Source organism: Grammomys surdaster, unplaced genomic scaffold (genome assembly GCF_004785775.1).
Source record: "Grammomys surdaster isolate TR1022 unplaced genomic scaffold, NIH_TR_1.0 143, whole genome shotgun sequence".
NCBI lineage: Eukaryota > Metazoa > Chordata > Mammalia > Rodentia > Muridae > Grammomys > Grammomys surdaster.
Genome location: NW_021604601.1, coordinates 8,494,156 through 8,510,811, shown reverse-complemented (window position 1 = coordinate 8,510,811; position 16,656 = coordinate 8,494,156). Strand labels below are relative to the sequence as shown.

Sequence of the window (16,656 nt, the reverse complement as noted above, 5' to 3'; positions counted from 1 at the left end):
AGCTCTATGGGTGTGGCCTCTACCTCCCATGTAGACATTTGGATCAGAAAGCCAATTTTCTCTTTAGCCTTTTAAAACGTTCAAATTATAAGGAGTTTCTTTTCTTTTCTATGGCCTCATGCAGGATGTGGCAGGCATATTATCACCGAGCCATACGTGCAGTCCAGCAGAACTTCTTAAAATCTTGCTTCTTTGTTTCTGCAGGAGTCACCCCTTTTCCTTTCCCTGTGCCCTCATCACTTCCCTGCCTTGTCTCAGCAATCACCAACTGGCTGTACAGGGCTGGGGGCAGAAGGTCTTGTTCCAGGGTTGTGCTGTTAGCAGCCCAGAAGCAAGTTGGAGTCAGACGTTTAATGAATACACTGCCGTGCACATTCACTGTAAGTTGTGACTTTATGTACTCTCTCCCAGGCCGCAGTTGTCTCCTCTTAAAATGAAGATTCCTGTAAGGCTCAACAGAGCCAGCATGGGAAAGTGCTCTGCAACCAAAGAGCTCCTGGTGCACAAACACCAAAGCCCTGACTCCTGGACAGTCCATGCATTCAGAGAGTTTCCAGCTAGAAAGATAAGCTGGTGTTTATGTCTGCACCTGTCTTACTTTTGTATGTGGAATCTGCATCACCTGGGCACTTAGGTGTGCACACATCCCAAGGGGTTTTGGGAAGGGTCCTGGAAAGCAACCCACTTGTTCTGCTTCCCAAGGGTCTCCTGTCTAGGGTGGCCATTGCTTCAGTATGTATGTTCTCTCTGAGGCGCGCGCGTGTGCGTGTGCATGTGTGTGTGTGTGTGTGTGTGTGTGTGTTATATTTTCTACTTTTTTTTCTCTTGAGTAAATATGAGCACAGTTCGAATGCTCCTTTGAGTTTGGTTCTACCATTCATCTGTACACATATCTGTTACTGTCTTCTGACCGGTAGTATCCCTCCTACAGACAGCAGTGATAGCCCAACAGACAAGGGCATACAGCCTTCTCTGTAGTCCACAGAAAGTTAGATTCTTGGTTTGCTGGCCAGGTACTGCCACAACAGCAAAGTGACAGGATTTTGCACACTTTCCGCCACATGCATCACGAGGAAAGGTCTGAAGGTCGTGGTGTCTGAGGTTATAAGTCAGCTAGAGGCCCATTCAGTGATGTCTAACTCAGACTTTTCTAAGTGTTTCTTTTTGGCAGTGTGGGAAATGGAACCCAGGACCTAACGTATGATTAGCATCTACAGCCACTGAGCTACACTCCTAGTTCCTAAGACTTGCAATTTCTAAATAGTTATGGAATCCTGACATGATCTTGTAAAAACACTGGTAAGAAGTGAGACAGAAGCTGCTTGAAAAAGGAGTTTCTACTCTGTCTAACTATGGAAACAACACGTGCATGTTTATTTTGGTTTCCCCATTTGTGAAGTGGGGACGGTTTTATTTGCCTCACAGGAGTGCTATGAGTGAAAGACATATCATGACAAACTCGCTAGCAGCATAAGCTCCCAACACAGACCGCTGATGGCAACCTGGCTGTCATCAGGAGGGGGGTCAGCAGGAGAGGAGGCCTGGGCCGGAGCAACATGGTTTAGGGTTAGTTCTGGTGTCCAGGTCAGCTGTGTAGACGGCAATCAGACTCTTAACCTCTAGCCTCTCCCTTCTCACCTTAAGAGTCTGAAGCTTGACAGTGGACCAGCATGCCCTCATTAGCTAGCCAGTTAGTCCTCCCACACCCTCTCCATTTTTTGAGACAGGATTTTTCTGTGTAGCCCAGGCTGTCCTGGAACCTGCTCTATAGACCAGGCTGGCCTCAAACTCAGAGCTCTGCCTGCCTCCTGAGTGCTGGGATTAAAGGTGTGCGCCACCAGTGCTCAGCTTCTAGTTAGCCATCACTCTAGTCAGACATTTTTCTCCTGCAGGGTGAGGGTGGGCTGGTGGTGGACTAAATAGTTCCATAGTTTCCGTAAATATTTCTTTGGACTCAGACTTTGTTTTTGTTAGTACTTTAAAAATTTATTAAAGAAAATGGGCATTATTTTTCCCATGCTCCAAAAAAAATCAAAATTCAATAAAAATGTTTCTGGCTATTTATGGTGTTAATATTTATTTGCCTGTATTTTGCTTTTAGCAAGTTATTATGGAAGGCTGCTGCTGGAGAAGAGAGGACTTGACAGCTGGGAGACTGCAGCTGTGCTTGTACAAGGTGTGAAGTGTCACTAGTTGGAAGCCAAACTTTCTAGCAAAGGAAGCACAGAGAGTGAGATGAATTGCCTCTACACCGAGTCACTGTATGTGGGAAAGAATTGCATGTCTCAACCAAATATCTAGCAAGAGAAAGTTCAAACTTGGGACAAAGCACTAGATAGGAAATTACTTGTATTATATAAAACAATGTTTCTTAGAAACTGCATGAAGATAAACTTTACATAGTTCATACACATGCATGTAGACAAACAATGCACACACAGACAAATGCACTGCCTCTGGGTCCTGTAGTACATCTACATGTCTTTCGTAAATACCTGCCTTCTCACATTACAAATGAAGACCGACGTGTTTCTGACAGGAAAATCATGTGCTTTAGGAAGGAGAAACCCGAGCAGCATTGATTTTCTCTGAGCAGGCTAGGAGACACGCACACCTTCTGATCTGTCTCCATGAGCTGCCGTATTGAGAGAGGGGCTGGGGGGGGGGGGGGCACGTCCTTCCCTGGGTTACAGGATCCTTCTGAGAGTCAAGTAAGCAAAGGGGATGTGAAAGCACGATTCTGTATGGACGAGCCCTGTGGATGCTAAACAAGGAACCATTACTGCCTTATAGTGAGCCGATGAGCTGTTATCCCTGGGAGTGCCGAGCTGGAACAGCAAGCTGGCTGGCTTGGCTCCTGACAACGGTACAGGTATCTCCCTGCTTGCCACTCTAGCCTTCATCAACTGTAGAGAAAAAGACCATTTTTAAGGAAAAGATGAGATCCTTCTGCTTTCAGACTTTAACGTTTAATGGAATAGAAAATAAAACCTCAAAGGGAAAAGTGATGAAGTGCCAGGGCTGTTTGTGACTGCTACTTCAGTGCATACACGCAGTGTGCAAGTGTGCGCGTGAGCTTATGTACACATGTGTGCAGGCCTAAGTCTGATTGCTTCCCACCTTATCCATTGATACAAGGCTCTCAGTCAAACTTGTGGTTCGCCAATACGGCTATACTCACTGGCCAGCATTCTCTGGGAGTCCGTTTCTCAATTCAGAGGTTAGCAGTATAGACAGGCCGCCACACTCACCAGGCAGTATGTGGGTGCTGGGGATCAAACTTAGGTCCTCATGCTTGCACAGTGAGTACCTGAACCACTGGGTCACCTCTCTCCCCTGCCTCTTTAATTTTATATAATACGATTAAAAGTAGTACATCTTAGCTAATGATGACTTAAGTGCTGGATACTGGGTAAAGTCCTGGGTGCTAGGAAGATAACTGGGTCATATGGTGTCTATGCTGAAGGAACGGTTTCTCTGGTGGGAGACACACCCACAGACAACTCAGGATGGGACAGGTAACGTGGTAGCAGGGCAGCTGCAATGGGACCTGTACAGGCGGCCTTTCCTTGTAGTCCTGATGATGCTCACTGGGCTTGAAGGGCAAACCTGGGGCATCCTGTACTCAGCATACCCCACTGGGCACTGATGTCGCTCACCAGTGACCTTTTATTTGTTAGTTCCTTTTTATGGTTAGTTGAACTCTCCCAGCTCCTGAATGCCAACAAGAGACCACAGCCACAAGAAAACCCAGGGCCCTCTTCCCATCTGGCCTCTAACCCGAAGCCTCACAACAACGCCCACCCCTTGCTGGCATCCGTCTGTGAACAGACAGTCTTGGTTGTGTAAATGGCCTGTGCCTTCAGAGACACTTCGACCTGTCTTCTCACACTTCTTTAGGGACCAGACTATTTGCTCAGCTCACTGCTGACTGCTCCACAGAAGTAAGCTGGCTTGAAAGCCTGGAACACATACACTTCCACCTAAGCCCCCGCTCTGCTACCGCAGCAGCCCTGGCTCCCGTCACTCAGGTGCTGTGAGCTTCTGAGACTCACAAGGCTCTAGTCACTTGGCAAAGTATTGAAGACCAGGTCTCATATTCTAGGTAAGGTGCTGTTCCCAGAGGTAACAATGTTTGACATGTTAGGAGCACCATTTCTGTGGAGACAGTCTCATTAGTAGCTCAGTGAAGTTTCAAAGCATCCTGAGGACAGCAGCATGCCAAGGTTTCTTTGCTACTCGTGGAGTTAAAATATACAGCGCACAGCCATAGGAGAGACTTACACCCTCACTGCCGTATGCCCGGGAGTATGCGCATGTTATATTTATTCATGTGCCCTTTATGGCCCCAACAGGCTTCCTCACTATTACGTGCATTACGTGCAAGCTGCAGTCAGATGGGAAGCGAAGCCCACCAGGGGAGGCACAGTGAGACACTCTGCTCAGCAGCCTCTGTTGAGTGCTGTCATTGGCATGGACTCCCCCCTCATGCTCCCACTGCCACCATCCTTGGTCTTGCAGGAAACTGCATGCTTCACATGCTTCACTAGCAGCACGCACAGCCTCTGTGCTGGAGCAGGCGGCATGCTGACATAGCGATTTGTTCCCATAACTGGCTCTTTCCCACAGACTGTGAGCCCCTGAAGCTCCCCCACAGACTGTGAGCATCTGAGGTTCCCTCACAGACTGAGTACTGGAGGCTCCCCTGCAGGCAGTGAGCACCTGAGACTCCCCTGAAGGTAGTGAGCACCTAAGGTAGACACCTGAGGCTCCCCCACAGACTGTGAGCACCTGAGACTTTAAACCTTTCCTTATCTGTTCAGGCAGTTATTGGGTGTAGGGCTGAAGCAAACACAGAGCAGGAAACAGGGCTGTTTACTCCATTTAAATATCTGCCAGGTGCCTCTGCTCATCTCCACTATGCCTGCAGTCACAAAGACTGTGGGTTCTCATCAGAAAACCCAGGCCAGAATGTGGAGTTACCATGGAGCAGTTAGCCTGCTGCCATTCTGACAACTGCCTTACATATGTGAGGAAATAAGAGGCGGAGCTGATGCATGCACACACAAGGCTCAGTAAGAGAGCTGCTCTCATTCAGGTATTTCTATATAGCCCACCATTTACCTCCACATTTGCCAGGTTCTGCTACAAACTACCCACTAGTCCTGGCAGTGGTTACTCCCCCCAGGTGGAATGCCATCCCAAGCACAACTAGCCTGGAGTCTGAGCCCTTGCCTAGGCTGCATGTTGTCACGTTTCCTTTCACAGTCAACCAGAGTTCAGGGGTAGGTTGCCTTATTTACTTTACTAGACAGAAAGAACAAACCCCTTCCAAATGGCTAGTTCTAGAAATAACTGACAGACCACAGTATGTAGGTGTGATAAGCTAAGCCTGCCAGTATCATGCCAGGGGCCCCAGTTCTCACCAGCTTTGGTGGCCCATAACTCAAATGTTCAGATGGGGGTGAAAGGTGGGGTGCTGAGACTGAGGAACTCCTGTCAAGAGCCTGAATAGACGAGGAGGTAATGAGCACAGACTGCAGTTCTGCTAACCTGGGGTCTCAAGCACCAGTAGTGTGACAACCATTAACAACGGGTTAACACTGTCAGGTGTTCTGGAGGTGCGAAGCTCAAGGACAGCCCAGTGTTTTTTCTGGTGCTATATCTGTTTCCTGGACATTTTCCCCCTTAGCTTAAGACAATGATAAATGAAATTCTTGAATTTGTGAAAGAACAATGTAAAAAGAGATCAAACCTTAGGGAATTAAAGCATGCTTAAAGCAACTGGGTTGTGCAGCCATTATAAGCATTTTCTAGATACTGTGTGAACCTGGACCATGGGCAGTAGGAAGGTGGAAGACTCTTCCCCAGACAAGGACACAGCTGACCATTGAAGGGTATGAAAAATGTCAGAAGTAGAATGAAATTACGCTACTGCACAAGGTGAACTGAAGCCATCCACGAGGCACGCATGTGTAGGTGGCAGTGTGGCTCCCAGGCCACCCTGGCAGTGTCAGGCGGTCAGCGATGGACTAACTGAAAGAACCGTACTCTGGGAATCTATCTCCAGTCCTAAAAGCATTTGGAAACTGAAAGTCAAAAGAACAACAAAGGCGAAGGCAGGGACTTTCCGAAGTTGAACTGGAAGGAATTTTAACCAGTGTTTTGGCCTTTGACTGGCTGTCATCGTCCTAATCATGGGACAGCAAATTCTGCAAACCCTGTTGGAGAAAAGGGGTCAGGTATGAAAGCCAAGCCTGAGTCACACTCACACTCAGCTGCTCACCAAAGGCAGCCGCTGTTCACCAAAGGCAGCCACTGCTCACCAAAGGCAGCCACTGCTCAGAGCTACAGGGCACTTGCAAGGCACAGAAGGCTCCCGAAGCCACCGATACCATAGCATGCTCTTCCTTTGAACTCAGACAAGCTATTTTCATGCTGGCATCTGCTATAAGGACTCAGGATGACTGCCTTGTTCCTGCAAGACAGTTCAATAGAAGATGTCACCCCATGTGTGTCGTGGGGCTCACACACGGCACCACCACCACTGTAGCATATTGTCTCAGAAAAGCAGAGAGGGCCACTCCTTTCCACAAACAGGTGTCACATTCCCACCTGGAGGAGAGTGGATGATAAGAAACGTTCTTGGTACATTTTAGTATCTGCAGTGTTCATTTCCCTGCCTGCTTCTCTTCACAACATGAACCGCTCCAAGAAAGACAGAAACTAATGGCAGGGAAGGATCAGACTGATTGCCCAAATGGCAGATGGATGCAAAGCATCCAGCCTTTCTCCAGCAAATGTCTACTGCAACAGTTGTCTTCAGAGCTGAGGGCCATAAGGGCGAGTGCACTGCTGTGCTGAAAGAATCAAACATGTGTGTGGTCACAGCATCCTGAATGTTCCTGATCACACTCAAAAGACACAAACAAAGCTCTCTGTTGGTCTCACCTCCTCTCATCTGAGCAACCTGCACAACGCTCAGCATATTCATAGCCAGTGCCCTGAACCACCCCGGAGATGCAAGGCCTTCTCTATGTGCAGGGCGTCCAAAGGACATCCCGAGCTTCGCTTATGTATGAGGAAGCATTTCACCAGCTGTCCAAGGTCATAAGATCATTAAATGTAAAGACTGCAACTAAACCCAGATCTGATCCCTCCGTATCCGTGATGAAAAGGGAGTCTGCACACGGAGGATGGAGCCCTGGACTCTGAGGTGGGGATGGCCACAGTGCTGGGCCCCAGGAGAGCTATAGCCTGTGGTGCTCCAACGTGACCCACCTGGGAGTGGCCAAGAGGGCTGCCGGCCTCAGGTTATGGCCTCAGCCTATGGGAGAGAGGACCTACCACACAGGGGCCTCTTCTTTTACCTCACACATGGCAAGTACTGATTCTGAAGCTAAACATGGGCCAGTGATCTGGACCTAAAACTAGTGAGAGACCCAGGCAGGATCTCAGCAGCTCACAGAACTAGTGACACAGAGTTTCTAAGACAGGGTTAGTGTGGACAGATACACATGCAAGCAATGTGCCCATACACAGAAAATCGAGAGAAAACAACAACAACAACAACAACAACAACAACAACAACAACAGAATCAACCACCCACACCTAAGCACTGAAGGGCCAACAGTAACCACCAAGGTTCTGACTCTGGCACTACACAAAAGCATCTCAGGTTATAGGCCTGTTCTGTTACATGCTTTCCTGGGTCGCAGACTATTACTATTTTATTTATAAAATACAGTTATTGAGAAACATCACTGTGAAGGTGAGATTCCAGGGATAAGTTTCTTTTGTGTGTGCGATTCTGTTGACAAACAATGGCCATACACCCCACAAGGTTTGGTCACGCAAAATACTTGACAGTTATGTAAATGCACACTATGTCGTCGTTTGCTCTTGGTTGGACTAATCTGACTCAGCTGATCTTGGTCTCTGTTAGGCAGAAGTGATCCTCAGTTAGGGACGGTTGCCCTCATGCTGTGATGGCATCCTTTTTCTCAACATGGAGAGGAGAACAGGATCTTTTATGTAGGTCGGCACAGAGACAGCGAAGGTTGGAGCTGCTGTTCAACGCTTCTGGAAGACATCACCCAAGACGCCTCCCATGTTGATCTCATGCTCACACAACAGTGCCAAAGGACTGCCTCAAGCCACAGAATACATTTTCCAGCACACCACAGCCAGCGGCACATCAATTCTGCCTGCCATCCATGTCCAAGAGGGAAAGTTCTTAGGGGTTCTGTTCTAACCTATCTCAAGGACTAATTAAATCCTCATTACCACCTTCTAATTATTCAAATACTGTGGGATTATGCTCAGGAAGTCCCTGCTGGCACACTAGATGAAAAGGGTTAAACAAGCCTTGTTGGTTTTATGAATCCAGTTCTAGTGTAGTCCTTCAGAAAATCACCAGCTCCAACATGAATATTTAACTAGATACCACTGCGAAAATTAAAAGGGAATTCAATTAAAAGGCTTGCAAAAAATTAATTCTGACCTCTCTACATCTGTCCAAATAAATAAGGCTTCCGTCAATGTTTTTGCCTAATTGCTAATCCAATAAAGCAGAAGGGCATTTGCTAGTTTCATTAGGCTTATCGTGTTTTAGGGTTAAAAATGCAATCACTCCAGTGTTCTTATTTATCTAGTCAGATGACAATTCCATATTCTGTCCAAGCCCTCCTGAGAAACAAGCTATACATTAATCAGCCTTTTAATATTGTTCTTTAGAAAGCAAGAGACACAGACACTGAAATAAAGAAGCAAAGCCACAGTCAACTGGAAGCCTTGGTGACAGTTTCCTTATACTCTGATTTCTACTGAGAAGACTGCAATGCTGCATGAAGTCACATGAGTTGTACAGAGAGATTTGGCTAAAAACAAAAACCAGTAGTAAATGTGTTCTGTTATAGTTTACGTATGGCATGTCCCCCGCAGAAAACCTACTGTGTTGAGGTCTTGGCTCTGAAGGTGGTACATTCAATCACGGATTAAAAAACTGGATCCAGAAGGCTTTGAGTTAATCACTAACTTATCCATGGACAGACTCATTGCTAGACAGTATTGTTGGGAGGTGACAGGAGCTCAGCAGGAGCCAGTGCTCACTTGGAGGAGGCCCTTGCTGAAGCCCGTCTGTGGAGGCAATCTAGCCCTGACGCTGTCTCTGCTTCTCCGCTGTCAGGAGGTAAGGAACTCTGCTTCACTGTGGCATCTCCTCTGTGATGTTCCAGCTCCCTCAGGCCCTAGCCAGTGGAGAAGTCAGGTGACACCACACCCAAAGTCACTTCCTGTCAAATTACTTCATCAGATCTTTGTCACATTGAAAAGACCAGGCAAATACATGTTATTACAGAATATCAAACTCAAGATTTGACCTTTTTTCAAAGAAAAATTATTGAGCTAGTAAACCTTTCAGTGGTGAAGGATCAGACAGAGCTTTACGCTGGAAAACAGGTGAAATTGTAGAGAACACCAGACCACAGTGATTCACCTTCCCAATGCTGCAACCTGGTAATATAGTAGTTCCTCATGTTATGGTTACCCCCAACCATAAAATTATTTTCATTGTTATTTCATAATTGTAATTTTGTAACTGTTATTAATCATAATGTAAATAACTGATATTCAACTCTTGTGAAAGGGTCGTTTGACCCACCCAAGGTCAAGACCGAGAGATTGAGAACTGTTGCTATAGATAAGTATGACAAGTTCAAACATCATCCAAGAGTTTCTCTCTGTTTTATGACCTATATTGCCACATCTGTGTGTAGATTGAGCTACCTTCTTTCTATAGCAGAAAAATCAAAATCTGCAGTGAGTCACGGTTACCTGCATCTAAGTACATCGTGGGGAAAGGACTTCGTGTCCGATGCTCTTCAACAGAGGCCCCAGGTGAGAGGGGAGTGGAGGCTGCAGAGCTTAGAAACTCACCCCTCATGGTATGTGGGCACCGTACCAGCCTGCAGATACCAAAGTTGTCCAGTTCATGAGACTCTGGTGTTTGTGACCCTCTCCTGAGCAGGGTGCTTATGAAGATATGAAGAACACAGGGCCAAGCAGAAGGAATGATGTCAGTACAGAAGTTAAAAGAATTCATCATACAGAGCCTGGAGGGAGTTGGTTCCAGGATATCCCTCGTGTGTCATGGGGCTTGAGGAAGGGCATTATGGGCTCCAAATACTGCCCCCTGTAGAGGAGGAGGCACAACACCCTTTTGTGGGTCTGTATTCAGGTATTGTATAGTCCTTGACATGAGTGTGTATGTCTTGAGTGTACATAAAAGGAAGTGGAGTGTGACATCTCACTACTTCACGGTCAACTTATTACAAGAAACATGGAAGGAAGGCACCCAGCTCTTTCATCCCTGAGCAGCTGAGAAGCTACATTTTTATCTGGTCTTACCAAAACCAGAGGGCAGATGTTAACTGTAAGGGCATCAGTGGTGGTAACTTACTGCAGTACACAGGAGGGAACAGTGAGGCGTTTTCTAAAGATCCCCGTGTGTGCGTGTTCATGCCTAGCACTCAGCAACAGGTAACAAAACAAGGGCTTCGTCATTAGCATTGTATCAAATATTACTAGTAGCAAACACTTCTTGAATTTTAACAAATAATAAACTTCTTTTCTTTTGTTTTTTGTTTTTGAGACAGGGTTTCTCTGTATAGCCCTGGCTGTCCTGGAACTCACTCTGTAGACCAGGCTAGCCTTGAACTCAGAAATCTGCCTGCCTCTGCCTCCAAGTGCTGGGATTAAAGGTGTGCACCACCACCGCCCAGGAACTTATTTTCTTTCAAACTTACATTTCTATATCCCCTTCACCCATTTTTAAAGGAAAACTAAGTCATATACATCAGCCTGTTATTTAACTCACTACTTACTTTTAAAAAATGCAAGTTTTGCTTTTTTGGAAGCTGTCCAGCCATGTTTTCAGTAGTCTTTCAGAGGAGAAGGGTTAGGGAATATGCTTATAAATTTTTTTTAGTTGTAGCAACTTATAGTATTAATTATTAATTTGCTATTTGAAGGAAACGCTGGTTCTTGCCGCCCAGATGACCACATATCCAGAGTATTACTCAAATCATGCTAAAGGTAACAGAAAAGAATGACAGACACAGTGATGCCTATGCAGGGGGATGCTCGGATTCTGCCTGGCAAACTCATTTACCTAGGCTTTCCCAGGCACACCAGGTTTCCATGCCGTTTAAGGGCCGGGGATGCCCTCTGAGGGCTGGGGGCTCCGCTCGGCTAGTGGCTCACAGTGTGCACAAGACTCTCTGATCACTCTCTCACACGGTTTCAAAACCATCCCAGGAAATCTCCCAGGAATACTCGGGAACACCAGCACCTACGAGCTTCTGCATCTAAGGCTGCCAGTATGGAAAACGTGACACACTGACCTGTAAGCAGGAGAGGCCAGGTATAGACCCGACAGAACCACAGCCCATTCACAGTCCATCACGCCTGTCCACACTAATGAGGTCAGCATGGCCGCTGCTCCAGCAGTGCAGGACCTCTCTATTCCAAATCTGGGTTAAAACCACCGTTCCCTACACCGGCCCAGCACTGAGTGTACTACCCTGCCAACGACCAAAGGACCGAGGGATAAGCCTGAGGGACCCCAGGCATTGTGAACATCATGGAGTGACATTCAGTACCCAGCAAAGCCATGGGGAGTAGTTTGCAAGTGTGGGAAGACATCTGCTTGAAAGCACCATGGAAACATATGCTCCGTTTCTGACCCGGATGCTACCAAACTTCTAGTGAGGGAGTCGATATGAACTCTATGGTCTCCCTTGGGGATCAAACTATGTGGTCTCTCGGGTTGACTCCAGTCTGAAGACCTTACCATCTTATACATGATCTTGTTATGTGCTCAAAATCTGCTGGTAAATACCATGGGAATGAGTGATTAAAGCATGTGCATGTACACATACACGTGAGTGCACCCCCCCACACAAATGCACACATACACACACATGTGCATACACGTACATGAACACACATACACACACATGTACACATACATGTATGTTTACACACACACATACACAAACACAGACACTGTCTTATCAGAATGAGTGTGACATGAGATGTGTCTGTGTAGGTGACAGTTTGTGGTGCATTGTAAGTATACATTCTTTGGGTCTAGAGTTCCCCTCAGCCAAATGTCACCCAACCTACAAGAAAGAATCCTCTTAGTAATTGCTGTTACCTGTAAGCCCGTGTTCCTTTGACAGGAAACTCCGTCTTTAAAAATTACAAATTAGAGAGAGCCACATGGGTGAGCAACTTCATAGAACTTGTCTGTAGTGGGAGGGCTGCGTGTCCCGAGACTCACCTCTTTCCTGTGGCATTGGTGACTGGCTCAAGGCAGGATGAGAACTGGATTCTGACTGGCTTCCAGGTGGTTGTGGAGGCATCTGGCTGCCTATAAAAAACAGGAGAAAAAGGAGAGTTTATACTTTGCATTAATACTGCAACCACAAGAACCAAGGCACTTACAGTTCACTTTGATGATCACAGAAAGCACAGAGAAGAGAGCTAAAAAAAGTATGTTTTATTTTTCCTTGTCAAATGAAGAAGATAAAGATATTTACCAAAAGACCTGCTTAAACCAATCAACCAACCAACCAAACATGCTGCTGCATGGGTTATCAAACTCACAGAGCAAGCAACCAATGGCTGCATCCCACACATCCCTCACCGTATCCACAAACATAGAATGGCCAGCAGAACTTAGTCTCTGAACTCATTTCTACTGGGCAGAAATGAAAAAGGGCTGGCATTTACTCATTCATTCATTTATTCATTCATATCTAATCAATACAGCAACATCAATTTCGAGTAAGCAGAGTTTCAGCCTAAGCTCAGAAGGCCCCACTAAGCAGTACAAAGTATAAGTACGTCAGCACTGGTGAGAGGATGTCCGTCATGCTGCAGTTTCTGATTTCTGTTGCTGATAGAGCAACAGCATGTATTTAATTCCCAGTTGTTTAATGTTTACTCAATTTTTCACATATAATGTAAGTTTCTTGAGATGAGAATCATTTATTTTCATTCCTTGAATACCTCCCTTAGCATGAAGAATATACAATAACTCATAATCTAAGAATACAAAATAAAGGAAAAGACACTTCTTTTATCGATAAAAGAGCCATGAATCATGTGGAGGCTTGAGGCTTAATTCTGAAATGAAGAATCATCTAAGGTAGCTGACACTATGAACTCACTTCTGGGCCTGGAGGGTTAGATACATGTCTAAGGCTAAAGATACGGACTAAAATGTACTGGATTTAGCAGCAGCCTCAAGGCCCAAGCACTCACAGCATGCGGGCATTGCTACTTCATGTTCTTCTTCTCCCTTGGTTACAGTGACTAGAAAGAGATACCCCAAGCACCCACACAGACTTCCCTACATACCTGAGTGGGAGTCACATGGTCATGGTACCTATGCTAACTACTCTGTCCCACAGGCACTCCTCCCATAGCTAACTGCATCACTAACGAGAACCACAGCGGAGCAGAGATGGCGACTAACGGCTTTAAGACCAAGTCCACCCCTGGAGGTCACGTGACACACGTGCACACTCAAGTCCCAGAGTGTGTGGGCTGTCACTTACGAGCGACTCTAACCGCGGCTGCACAGGACAGCAGGAGGCACGCAGATGATTTCACCACAGGCAGGAGGCAGTGGTGGCCAAAGCACAGCTGGAAAACAAGCCTCCGTTTCTGGGGTGGTGGTTACGCACCCCAGTTTTAGAGAATTATACAAAACTTGGTATACAGTCCTGAGTGTCCATCTGTCACACTCGGGAGACACTGTGAGCAAGGAGGAGCCCCTAGACGTGCTCACAACTAGTAGTACAGAGGTGTGGCAAAGCCTAGCACACTCCAAGTGGCTCCGTCTGTGGTAGCTAGTATTAATACCAAAGAATTAACTGTGTAGTAAAAACATTTAACATTCTGGTCTAAAACAACTTCAAGGGCAGACACTGGTCACTGACATGGCTATAGATCTACCAAAATTGCCTTGTAGCCACTGTGGGCTCCGTGTTTCCTAGGAAATGAAGCACCCGTGGCCCCAATCTATAGCCCATTTAGAAAGTTAAAGCACTCTGCAGCCAAACCCAGGCTCTTAAAAGTGTCACTGGGGAACGGCTGTGCAAGACAGTAAGTGCTTACACCATACTGCTCACTTCAGCATGACAGGCTGGATTCATAGGCTCACAGAGAGAAAACAAACAGCAATTCTGTCAACACAGGGCAGTATGGCTTCCACTGTGCAGCCTGAGGCACTGGTCTCCCATCCAACGCACCAAGCAAAAAATGAAAAGGCTGCAGGAGACCCATCCCACCATGCATAAAACACTGGCACAGCCAAGCACTGCTGTGGGCTGCCTGGTGTAAGGCAAAGGGCGATGTACCTGCCAAGCAATAAAGAAGCGCACACAGGAAGCTCACCTTGGTACCAAAACAGACAGCTGATTAACGTTGAAGGAAAGTAAATGCACGGTACTCCGACTTCCCTGCTTTCATTCATGCACTACTTCTCTTAAGCAAGTTCCGTGACTCTTACGTAACTGTAGTTACTAAGGAATAACACCGTGTGAACATTCAGGGGTAACTACTGTTACAGCAGATGAGCCAGAAAACATACGTGTGACACATAACACAGGAGAACTCACTGTGGCCACACTCCATAGGAGGAAAACCAGAATCCTTTTATGAAATTAATTAGGTAAATACTTTAAATTCTGTGGGGATTTATATATGCTAATTTTAAATCAAACCTTTTTCAGAGTTTGGTAATAATTTCAAAGGAGGACATGGCCATGCAAAGTAAGCGAGTCAACCATAGGGGGAACTCTAACCTCCATAATTCAATGTGAACCAGAATTCAAACCAATAAGTTGTCTCCTTTGTTAAGCCCCAGTTTTACCCTCATCTGTGTTTGTAATGATATAAGCAAGGTGGGGAAAATACGCTGGCCAGCACCATGGTGAGAAGGAATCCCACCACTTACGCTGATCATTATTTGTTAACAGCCGTGTAAACATTTCTGTGTAAAGGGTGTACCAATCGAAAGTGAAGTGGCAGTGAGCAACTGTAGTTTCTACTTTGCTTAGCTGAAGCACTTCAGAGAGAAGCTACAAAAACACTGGTCCTGTACCTCGCCTCATGGCCGCTTGTTACGTAAACTACTTATGTTTTCTCAGTAAATGTCCTGCTTGTAGGATCATCCCATGTTGCTCTTAGCTTTTGTCCCCTTTGTCCCTAGAGCCTTCCTAAGACCCCCAGTCTTTCCCGATGCCCTATAATCTTGACACTTTGGAAGAGTACTAATGAGTTACTTTGTACAGTGTTTCCCTAGTCTGATCTGGGTAACAGATTTTATCGCTGAAAAAGAGGACATGCGTGGGACTGCCATATCCTTCTCTGTTCATCCTATCATGGGGTGGGACACCCCCACACTCCATTTCTGGTGTTCATGCTGATTACATGATCTGCCTGGTATTCACTTTTGGGATACTCATTTTCCCTTGAGGTTGATCCAAGTCCCACATTTCCTGCAACTTTCACCTGCTAATTTCAGCATCTGTTAGAAAGTCCTGCCTATGAGGTCTACCATAAGGGTGCCTACTAACTGTGACTCTCCATCTCCCCTTCCACGTCCATGTGTGTTAACGGATCTCAACCTGAGGAAAGCTAAATCCTTGTATGGTCCCCACACCTTGCCTCTAAGGAACACTGCAAGAAAGGCGACTGACTGACTGTCCCTTCCTGCAGTTGCCTTATGTGGAAGTGCATGGTTCTGTAGTACGTTAAGTTCTCTCAGTGGACTTGGACGTGATCCAAAGGGAGATGTCTCTGTATGACCCTGACTTTTAAGGGCAGACCCAGCTGCTGGTGTGGACAGACTTAAGGAGCAGGCAGGAATGCTGTACAACTTAAGGGTTTCACTCCTTACTAAGTGATTTCTTTGGCATGCATGTATAAGACAGGTAGACACAGGGGTCTTTCTCGACGGCTCTCCACCTCCACCCTGAGGCAGTCTCTCCTGTGCACAGACAGCTCACCAAGTCAGCCGTAGACTAGTGAACTCTGGGGAGTCCAGCCTCTGTTTCCTACACTCCCACTGCAGGCATGCTCTCATTATGATGCTAATAGCTGACTTAGGTCCGATGCAGCAGGCACCTTAGCATGGATTCTAAACTTCCCAAAATCAGATCTGGCACCAAATTTCCCTGCTATTAATTCATGCTGGAGTTTTCATAGTCATGGAAAGCTACCGTTTCCACAACCAAAGTGAAGTGATTTCTGCTCTGGTCTGAAAGAAACTGGACACATTCTCCACTACTTGGGCTTCTAGATGAGAACATAGACAGAAAGAACACCTAGTCTTTTGAGACCCTAAGCAAGGGACTCAATTAAGCCAAGGCTGGACTTCTGACCAAAATATCATACCTATATTTATTTGCTAAGTCTGGGGCAATCACTCATAGATGCTTGCTTTGCAGGGGTAAAAATCCACCAAGGTTATTAGTTAATTCAAGCCATTTCAGTTTCTGCCAGTAGAAACTCCTTCCAGTTGCGTCCTGTCTTCTACTGACAGGCCTTCCTCTTTTCATTGAGTGTGTCTTCATTTTTAG

General features: G+C 46.2%; 1 protein-coding gene across 1 annotated transcript in view; it reads right to left on the bottom strand.

The window, feature by feature from the left end:
• Positions 1 to 16,656, bottom strand: part of Arid1b (AT-rich interaction domain 1B) — a 311,078-nt gene that overhangs the window by 66,001 nt on the left and 228,421 nt on the right. Inside the window, exon 5 of the mRNA XM_028764351.1 lies at positions 12,345 to 12,434. Coding sequence (XP_028620184.1) covers positions 12,345 to 12,434 — 90 coding nt within the window. The remainder of the gene's footprint in view (positions 1 to 12,344; positions 12,435 to 16,656) is intronic.